The sequence below is a fragment of the Sapajus apella genome, unplaced genomic scaffold (assembly GCF_009761245.1).
Source record: "Sapajus apella isolate SASKATOON/1434 unplaced genomic scaffold, GSC_monkey_1.0 scaffold68, whole genome shotgun sequence".
NCBI classification, from domain to species: Eukaryota; Metazoa; Chordata; class Mammalia; order Primates; family Cebidae; genus Sapajus; species Sapajus apella.
The window spans coordinates 3241343-3251141 of record NW_022437008.1 but is presented as its reverse complement, the minus strand read 5'-3'; the positions used below and the strand labels follow the sequence as shown (position 1 = coordinate 3251141).

Sequence of the window (9799 nt, the reverse complement as noted above, 5' to 3'; positions counted from 1 at the left end):
AGAGATGGGGTTTCACCATGTTGGCCAGGATGATCTCGATCTCTTGACCTCATGATCCACCTACCTCGGCTTCCCAAAGTGCTGGGATTACAGGCGTGAGCCACCGCGCCCGGCTGAATTAAATTAAATTTTAAAAATAGAGCTGAGGCACATGCTAAGGTAGGCTCAAGTGGCAGTCCCTGAATTGGGCGTTCCTGCTGTAGAAGGCAGAAGCTGAGGTGGCTTCAGGCCAGGGCTGGGCAGGATCCCTGGGCCTGGGGACCCCACGCCTGCCTACCTGAGAGGGTGCACGTCAAAGAGCGGTGGCTGTAGCTCCGCCAGCTCGATGGCTGTGATGCCCAGGGACCAGATGTCACACAGCTCGTTGTATCCTCCCTTCAGGGCCACGGCTGCCACTTCTGGAGCCATCCTGGGGGCAGACATGCTCAGAGCACCAGAGGTAGCATGGGGACAGGAAAGGGAGGAGGGGCAGAGAAGGAGGAGAAGGTGAGGGGAGACGCAGCACACAGAGTCAGACGGAGAGACAGAGGGATAGGAGTAAAGACAGACAGAGGCAGACGAAGACAAAGATGCAGGCCGGGTGCAGTGGCTCTCGCCTGTAATCCCAGCACTTTGGGAGGCTGAACAAGGAGGATGGCTTAGGCCAAGAAGTTTGAGACCAGCCTGGGCAACTTATCAAGACCCCATCTCAGCTGGGCACAGTGGCTCATGCCTGTAATTGCAGCATTTTGGGAGGCTGAGGTGAGCAGATCACCTGATGTCAGAAGTTCAAGACCAGCCTGCTCAAGACAGTGGTGAAACGCTGTCTCTACTAAAAATACAAAAATTAGCCAGGCATGGTGGCATGTGTCTATAATCCCAGCTACTCAGGAGGCTGAGGCCAGAGAATTGCTTGAACCTGGGAGGCTGAAGTTGCAGTGAGCTGAGATCATGCCACTGCACTCTAGCCTGGGTGACAGGGCAAAACTCCATGTGAAGGAAAAAAAAAAAAGCCCGTGTCTACACAATTTTTGAAAATTAGCCAGTTGTCATGCTGCACACCTGTGGTCCCAGCTACTTGGGAGGCTAACGTGGGAGGATCTCCTGAACCCAAGAGTTCTAGGCTACAGTGAGCCTTGATTTTGCCTCTGCGATCCAGCCTGGACCACAGAGTAAGACCCTGAATCTAAAAACAAACAAATGAACAAAAAGATAGCAAGGCAGAGACAAAGAGTGTGAGAGACAGAGTGAAGAGACAGAGAATGCTACAAACTAAGCTAGAGGAAAAAGACCGAAATGGGTATGGAGGGACAGAGAAATCAACATAAAAATCAACACAATCACCGAGAGGAACAGGCAGAATGAGGCACAAAGAGAGAGAGAGAAATGGAAAACTCAAGAGAGACCCAGAGAGAACGAAAGAATCTCCAGTGGAGAAAGGAAGAGACAGGGGCACAGAGCTAGGAAGGAGGTTCCCAGGGAACCAGGTGGGAAAAGCCACTGGTCCGCACTCCACCCCTAGCTGCCCGCTGGGCGCCCCTCACCAGTAGGGTGTCCCAATGAAAGAGAGACGTCTGGCCAGTGTTGCCCCGATCTGGGCCGAGATGCCAAAGTCAGCTGGAAGCAGAGGGAGATACAGTGATCTGGGGTCCACCGTGCCTCCGGCCCCACAGTCAGCCCCCCTGCCTAACCCCCAGCCTTACTCACCCAATCTGACCTCCCCAGCATCATTGATGAGGATGTTAGCTCCCTGGGAATGAGGGGATGGATATGGGAGGCTGCAGAGACTCTTTCCCCAGCCCAGTGCTACCCCAACCCACCCCACAGCTCAAACTACCCTGATCCCTGAGCCCCCCAAATGCCACTCCCATCTCCTGGGCCCCACCCCAAACAGCACCCCTGTACCCCCAGACCACCTTGATGTCCCGGTGTATCTTCTTCTGTGAATGCAGATAGGCCAGTCCCTGGGATAAGGTTGGACAAGGGCGCTGTGAGTGTCTGGGGGCTGGAGTGGGGCCCACCCCCAGCCAAGAATCCCCAGGCCTCTCCTCACCTGGAGCACTTCCCGGCAGACATAGCTAATCTGGAGCTCTGACAAGGAGCCTGTCACTGCAAAGGTCACCCCGGCCAGGCCAGGCATTGGATGGAGCCAGGGAACCTGGGCTGGGGAGTCCTGCCCCCCACACCAGCTAAGAGGGTGCCACAGGGAGATGGGAAGCAGGATGGGATCAGGGGAAGGGGGAGATGGTGGAGTGGTCAGTGACAGAGAGAAGCAGTGATGCAAACAGAAGCGGCCAATAGGCCAGGTGTGGTGGCTCACGCCGGTAATCCCAGCACTTTGGGAAGCCGAGGCAGGCGGATCACTTGAGGTCAGGAGTTCGAGACCAGACTGGCCAACATGGTAAAACCCTGTCTCTACTAAAAATATAAAAATTAGCCAGGCATAGTGGTACATGCCTGTAATCCCAAGTACTCAGTAGGCGGAGGCAGGAGAATTGTCTCAACCCTGTAGGCAGAGGTTGCAGTGAGCTGAAATCGTACCACTGCACTCCAGTCTGGGCAACAGAGCAAGACTCCATCTCAAAAAAATAAAAAAGAAAGTAAAAATATTACGGGGCGCTGTGGCTCACGCCTGTAATCCCAGCACTTTGGGAGGCTGAGGCAGGTGGATCACAAGGTCAGGAGTTCAAGATCAGACTGACCAACATGATGAAACCCCGTCTCTACTAAAAAGATGAAAAAAAAAATTAGCTGGGCATGGTGGCACGCACCTGTAATCCCAGCTACTCAGGAGGCTGAGGCAGAAAAATCTCTTGAACCTGGGAGGTGGAGGTTGTGGTGAGCTGAGATTGTGCCACTGCGCTCCAGCCTGGGCGACAGAGCAAGACTCGGTCTCAAAAAAAAAAAAAAAAGTAAGCAAGATACTTATTAAGCAGAAAATGATGTAGTTCCTCCGATGCTGATAGACAGCAAGAAGAAACATAAAGCAAGAAAGATGCGCGTGGGAGGGGCTATGACATTTCCCACAGGTGGTCAGTCAGGGCTGCTTCATGAAGGTGACGGCGGGGGAAGACGTGAGGGCTTCCACTTCGAGTGGGACCAGCAGCAACAGCAAGTGCAGGGCCCCGGGGTGGGAGAGTCCCTGGTGGGTCTGGAAAGCCGCAAAGCGGGTGCGGCGGAGTGGAGGAGGAGGAGGAAAGTGGGAGGAGGTGAGGTCAGCCAGCCTGGGTGGACCCTGATGAGAAGTCTGGGCTTCTCCGAGGGAAATGGAAGTTGTGGGAGGGCTCTGAGCAAGGGCGTGATGTGACTTTGCAAAATAAAGAAAGGCACAGAGACACAGAGACAGAGAAAGACAAAGAGAAATGAGGGCAGATTGCACATGACACACAGAAGGAACAGAATTGAAAAAACCAAAAAACGAGACAGAGACAAAGACAGAGGTCAGAGAGCAAAATGTCGGGAAACAGACACGTTTAGAAAGAGAGAGATCTGCCGGGCATGGCTCACGCCTGTAATCCCTGCACTTTGGGAGGCTGAGGTGGGTGGATTATGAGGTTAGGAGTTCAAGACCAGCCTGGCCATGATGGTGAAACCTGTCTCTACTAAAAATACAAAAATTAGCCAGGCATGGTTGCTGGCATCTGTAGTCCCAGCTACTTGAGAGGTTGAGGCAGGAGAATTGCTTGAACCCGGGAGGCGGAGGTTGTAGTAGCCAAGATCGTACCATACTGCACTCCAGCCTGGGGGAAAGAGTGAGACTCCATTCTCAAAAAAAAAAGAGAGAGAGAGAGAGAGAGACTCAGAGGGGTGACGAGGGAACAACAGACAGGCAGAAGAGACAGAGGGACAGACAGACAGGGAGGCCGTCAGAGCTCAGGTCTGTGGGATTCACTTCCTCTCTGTGGGCCTCAGTTTCCCTCCTGAGGACTTCTTCTTTCTTTTTTCTTTTTCTTTTTTTTTGAGACGGAGTTTCGCTCTTGTTACCCAGGCTGGAGTGCAATGGCGCGATCTCGGCTCACCGCAACCTCCGCCTCCTGGGTTCAGGCAATTCTCCTGCCTCAGCCTCCTCAGTAGCTGGGATTACAGGCACGCACCACCATGCCCAGCTAATTTTTTGTATTTTTAGTAGAGACGGGGTTTCACCATGTTAACCAGGATGGTCTCGATCTCTTGACCTCGTGATCCACCCGCCTTGGCCTCCCAAAGTGCTGGGATTACAGGCGTGAGCCACCGCGCCCGGCCCAGGACTTCTTAATAAAGTCCTTCCTTTTCTAACATTTGAGGTCTAGGGCTGGAAGGAGTTAGAGGCCATATAGATACATATATTTTTTTTTTGAGACAGATATTTGCTCTTGTTGCCCAGGCTGGAGTGCAGTGGTGCCATCTCGGCTCACTGCAACCTCTGCCTCCCATATTCAAGCGATTCTCCTGCCTCAGCCTCCCAAGTAGCTGGGAGTGCAGGCATCTGCCACCACACCCAGCTAATTTTTTGTATTTTTACTAGAGACAGAGTTTCACCATGTTGGCCAGGCTGGTCTCGAACTACTGACTTCAGGTGATTCGCCCATCTTGGCCTCCCAAAGTGCTGGGATTATAGGTGTGAGCCATTGCACACACCTGTTATATTAAAAAAAAAAAAAAAAAAAAAAAAGCAGGCACAGTGGCTCAAGCCTGTCAACACTTTGGGATCTTAAGGCAAGAGGATCAGTTGAGCCCAGGAATTTGAAACATGGCCCAGAAAGACAGTTTCCATGAGACACACACACACAGAAACAGAAGAGGTGAATTTGGGGGTGAGGGCATGGGGGTGGGAGGGGTGCCTGGGTCCTTTGTCCTTTCTCTAACCTTGGTAGATGTCCTGGAGAGAACCAGCCCCACAGAATTCCATGCAGATCCAGAGTTTCTGCAACCTGCAGTGGTTCAAGAGTAAGAATAGTAATAGCAGTAATACATTCTTATTTCCAGGAAAGCCCCTGGTTTGCTTCTGTCTTGTTCTAGTTCAGTAAGAACTTTAAAGTAACAGCTCTCATCGCTCCATCTCTCCTGTCTACCAGAGTGAGGTTGTTTCATTCCCATTTTACAGACGAGGAAGTTAAGGCTCAGAGAGGAAATGTGTGTAGGGCAACTCAATTCAAACCTAGGTCTTTGGGTGGGACCCCTCTGCCGTCCCATGCCAACCCAGGAGACAGGGCAGAGATCTCACGGGTTGTGGAGGTTTAGAGGGGATAGAGGGGCCCAGGCCACCTGTTCTGGGGAGCAGAGGTCATTATTGGGGCATCCGGAATATTAATTTGGGGATTAGGGAATTTAGGAGTTTAAATTAAAGGAGTAGAGCCTGAAACTAGGGGAACCAAAGGGCAGAATGATGAGAGATTGGTTTCAAGGAGGTTGATTTCAGATTCAGTTATGAAGAGATCAGTTTGGTGTACTCTTGGTCAGAAATGGGAATTCAGGATTGGAGATTAGATTAGAGGCTGCTCTGGTCAGAAAAGTGGGACTTAGGAGTGGGATCAGGGTAGGGTTAGGCCAGTTAAAAATAGGAGCCCAGGATGGGAGGTTGGGTTATGGGGAGAACTGAGGGTGTCAAGGCCGGGCACGGTGGCTCACGCCTGTAATCCCAACACTTTGGGTGGCCGAGGCAGGTGGATTAGGAGGACAAGAGTTCAAGACCAGGCTGGCCAACATGGTGAAACCCTGCTCTACTAAAAATACACAAATTAGCTGGCTGTGGTGGCAGGTGCCTGTAATCCCAGCTACTCGGGAGGCTGCTTGAATCCGGGAGATGGAGGTTGCAGTGAGCCGAGATGGCACCACTGCGTTCCAGGCTGGGCAACAGGGCAAGACTTCGTCTCAAAAAAAACAAGAAAGAACTGAGGGTGCCCCCATCAAGAAACAGGGGCTCCGAGTTAGGGGCTGGGCTGGGTGCCAGGGTGGGTCTGAGGTTCATCACCAGAGATAACTCCCATGGTAGGCCACGATGTTAGCGTGCCGGCAAGTTTTCAACATGAGGATTTCCTTCTGAAGGGTGGAGACATCGTCGTCTGGAGGGCGGGAGAGAAAAGGCAGCTTGCACAGAGAGAGCTACGGGAGGTGATCCCAGTCTCCCAGGAGGCCAAGCTGGGGACGTGGGGAAGGAACTCCGGATTCCCTCCTCACCAGGCTCCATCTTCACCATCTTCAGTGCCACCAGGTCCCCCGACACCTTGTCTCGAGCCTTGCAAAGGGGAAGTTGGCAGTCAGGCAGGCTCCATTTGCCGGAGTCTCTCCTCAGCATCCCTGAGTCAAGGCCAAGGACTGGGACCCCCCTCTTGCAGCCTCCTCCCTACCGAGGCCTTGCCTTAAAGGTCACTGGTTTAAGGGTATTGGGGATGGAGGGGCTTCCTCACCTTAAAGACTTCCCCATATGTGCCGCCACCCAGTCGCTGCAGCAGGTCGTAGTGGTCCCGGGGGTCTCTATTGAAAATGTCAGGGTCCACGAGGTCCATCCCTGGGGGCCGGAGCTGGGCCTGCGCCCAGGGGCCAGAAGGGCCTCAGGGCTCAAGTTCTGGCACCTCCCTCCGTCCCCAGAAGCCCTGCACCCGCCTTGCCTCCGCGGGCTGTGGCCTCCCTCCACCCCACTCTCGCTTCCTGCCCCAGCTGCACTGCAGGGCTGTGCAACGGGCTCCACCCCCGTCCCCTGGGCTCTGAGAGCCTCTGAGGAGCAGCTCGTCTTGGGACCCAAGGGACCATCCTTAACCCCCAAGGCCCGGGGCTGGATGTAAATGTGATGCAAATGATCTTAATCGTAACTTGGGATGAGGGGTGCCTTGGAACCCCCGCCCCCGTCTCCTAGAATGGCTAAACCTCTGCGGGGTGCTTGAAGGTTTGGCCACAACCTGAAGACGGCAAGTCTGCATAGGGATGGCTATGCAGTGTTCATGCCTGTTCACCTGGCACATACGTGCACTTAGGTTACCTCCTCTGCAGTGCGCAGGCGTGTAGACGTGCATATGCCTGGTTATCTGTGTGCACCTGGGTACACGTGGATGTACCCAGGCCATATACTTGCACATACATGGCACATAGCTGCATTTTGTACGCCTGCAGTGTACAGAACCTGAATATAATATATAATTCATGGCTGTGCAGATGGGACGCTCGCCCTCAGCTCCAAGACCGGAACCTAATGGAGACGGGGCGCGATCCGGGGAAGCCCAGGAGCCCTCACCCCAGCGCTTGCCGGCAGAGAACAACTTTGTGCGACCCTCCTCCTGGAGCTGGGGACCAAGGGCCGGGACTTGAAACTGGAGAGCTCAGGAGATTGCCCCGGGGGCCCAGGCCTGAGGCAAGAGGGACCTCAGAGGGCATCTCCCTCGGAACTTGGCCATGACCTAAAGGGAGGGCTGCGGCGTGCATTCAAGCAGGGCTCGGTGGCTTTATGACCGCACGCAATACAACGCGCGCGCACGCCGCCAGAGCTCCGGCTGCTTCCCGGAGACTTTGCGCGCGCACGCTCCCGCGCACGCTCCCGCGCCCCCGGCACTGGAACTGGGACTGTGAGGCCCGGGAAAACCTTAGCTCCGCCCCCGCGCCACGAGAGGAGCCTGCGCACTAGGATACAGTAGGCTTTTTCTCACGCTGTCCGTCCAGCGCGAGTGGAGCGAATGCGCACGCGCTAATTGCGCCTGCGACGAAGTCTCATTGCTGCCGGAAAGTGTGGCGGCTGCTGCGAGAGCCTTTCCCGTCACTGCCCCCAAGGAGCTGGAACGACAACAAGACGTCGTTTCCGTTTCCACTGCCTCTTCCTTTTCCCGTTTTCGAGGACGCCGTGCCCAGCCGGTGTTAGCCTCCAGCCCTGGTTGTGGAAGGCGACAGTAGTCATGGCGATGTTTGAGCAGATGAGAGCCAACGTGGGCAAGTTGCTCAAGGGTATCGACAGGTCTGAGCTCGGCCGGAGGGAGCGGGGTGGCCATGCGGGGTGGAGGAGAGGGTTTTCTGGAGACAGCAAGGGGGTGGTCAGGAACCTGGGCTTGCCGCGGGGTGGGGTTTCTCTATCCTCCTGGAAGAGGAGATGCTAAAGAAACGGCACTGAGCTGGGCACAGTAGTTCACGTCTGTGATTTCAGCACTTTGGGAGGCCGCGGCAGGCAGGTCGCTTGAGCCCAGGAGTTCGAGACCAGCCTGGGCAACATAGCTAGCGAAACCGCCGTCCCTGAAAGAAAGAAAGAGACAGAGAGAAAGGGAAAGAGAGAGAGAGGAAGGCATGGAGGGAGGGAGGTACAGCACTGCAAAGGCCTTAAAGCGAGAGAATCTGGCCGGGCGCGGTGGCTCAAGCCTGTAATCCCAGCACTTTGGGAGGCCGAGGCGGGTGGATCACGAGGTCAAGAGATCGAGACCATCCTGGTCAACATGGTGAAACCCCGTCTCTACTAAAAATACAAAAAATTAGCTGGGTATGGTGGCGCATGCCTGTAATCCCAGCTACTCAGGAGGCTGAGGCAGGAGAATTGCCTGAACCCAGGAGGCGGAGGTTGCGGTGAGCCGAGATCGCGCCATTGCACTCCAGCCTGGGTAACATGAGTGAAACTCCGTCTCAAAAAAAAAAAAACGAGAAAAACGAGAGCTTCTTTACCATTCAGTCTTCTTTTTTTTTTTTTTTTGAAATGGCGTCTCGCTCTGTTGCCCAGGCTGGAGTGAAGTGGCACAATCTCGGCTCACTGCAATCTCCGCCTCCCGGGTTCAAGCTGTTCTGCCTCAGCCTCCCGAGTAGCTGGGATTACAGGCGCGCTCCACCACGCGGGGCTAATTTTTGTATTTTTGGTAGAGACAGGGTTTCACTATGTTGGTCAGGCTGGTCTCGAGCTGCTGACCTCATAATCCTCCTGCCTCGGCCTCCCAAAGTGCTGGGATTACAGATGTAAACCACCTCCCCCGCCTAGTATCTTCTTGAATTGCCTTAAGGTTTCCTTCTCTGCTCGGCCTCCTTTGAGTGCCTCTTAATGTCTCCCTTTCTCTGCTCCTCACGTCATTCATTCGCCATGTGTCATTCATTCACCACACGTTTACTGAAATAAACTGTGAGTGCTAGGCAATGCTGGGAACAACAGGCGAATCAGACAGCGGCAGATCATGATTTCTCTGTCTGAGTTCCCATTCCATAAGGGAGAAGAACCTGACAACAGACGGTGATAGCCGGGAGAGGTTACAAATGAAATGGGGGAAGCAAAGGCCAGAGTGTTCAGGCAAAAATGGGGGAAGTAGGCAGCGAGGTAGGCAGGAGAGGATAGGGCGGGATCAGGGTGGAGACCTGATCAGGGGAGGAAGGGGTGAGTAGCAGAGATGTTCAGGAGGCCAGGTGTACAGGCTGCAGTGACTGTCTGGCTCAGAGGTTGGGGGGCATCCTAGGCAAGACCCAGGGCTCCAGTGGAGTTTAGAACTTAGGCGAGAGGTCCGGGGTAAGTTTTATTAGCAATTATACTGGACATAACTCACTACCTGGATAAAGCAAGTGGCCCGTGCCAAGTTTAGTGGGGAAGGTGAGGAGCACATTCCAGTGGCTCCTTGCTCAATAAAGTGACTGGCCTCAGCTTCTGTCTCCTCTTTGCTTACTCTTCTTGATTCTGCTTTAGGTACAATCCTGAGAACCTGGCCACCCTGGAGCGCTATGTGGAGACGCAGGCCAAGGAAAATGCCTATGATCTGGAAGCCAACCTGGCTGTCCTGAAACTGTAAGTGTCTGGCTCTCTGTCTTCACTCCCATGCCAGCAGCTAGCAGGGTGCCACTCCCAGTACAGGGCAAGAGGGTGGCTGGTGGTATCCTGCACAATGCAGCATCTCTTGGT

At 54.2% G+C, this 9799-nt stretch overlaps 2 protein-coding genes across 4 annotated transcripts in view; one reads left to right on the top strand and one right to left on the bottom strand.

The window, feature by feature from the left end:
* Window positions 1–6958, bottom strand: part of MAP4K1 (mitogen-activated protein kinase kinase kinase kinase 1) — a 25664-nt gene extending 18706 nt beyond the window's left edge. The window contains exons 1-9 of one of the 2 annotated variants that reach the window (XM_032248857.1): window positions 6366–6958; window positions 6136–6193; window positions 5930–6020; window positions 4825–4889; window positions 2033–2088; window positions 1896–1943; window positions 1687–1729; window positions 1524–1596; window positions 278–409 (exon numbers count right to left, since the gene is read on the bottom strand). In XM_032248857.1, the coding sequence (XP_032104748.1) occupies window positions 278–409; window positions 1524–1596; window positions 1687–1729; window positions 1896–1943; window positions 2033–2088; window positions 4825–4889; window positions 5930–6020; window positions 6136–6193; window positions 6366–6464 (665 nt within the window). In that variant the 5' untranslated portion in view covers window positions 6465–6958. The remainder of the gene's footprint in view (window positions 1–277; window positions 410–1523; window positions 1597–1686; window positions 1730–1895; window positions 1944–2032; window positions 2089–4824; window positions 4890–5929; window positions 6021–6135; window positions 6194–6365) is intronic. The other variant, XM_032248856.1, reaches the window with a different exon arrangement.
* A 676-nt stretch (window positions 6959–7634) lies between these two features.
* EIF3K (eukaryotic translation initiation factor 3 subunit K) overlaps window positions 7635–9799 on the top strand; it is a 14961-nt gene continuing 12796 nt past the window's right edge. For both annotated transcript variants that reach the window (XM_032248892.1, XM_032248893.1), the window contains exons 1-2: window positions 7635–7897; window positions 9587–9685. In XM_032248892.1, coding sequence (XP_032104783.1) covers window positions 7839–7897; window positions 9587–9685 — 158 coding nt within the window. In that variant the 5' untranslated portion in view covers window positions 7635–7838. The remainder of the gene's footprint in view (window positions 7898–9586; window positions 9686–9799) is intronic.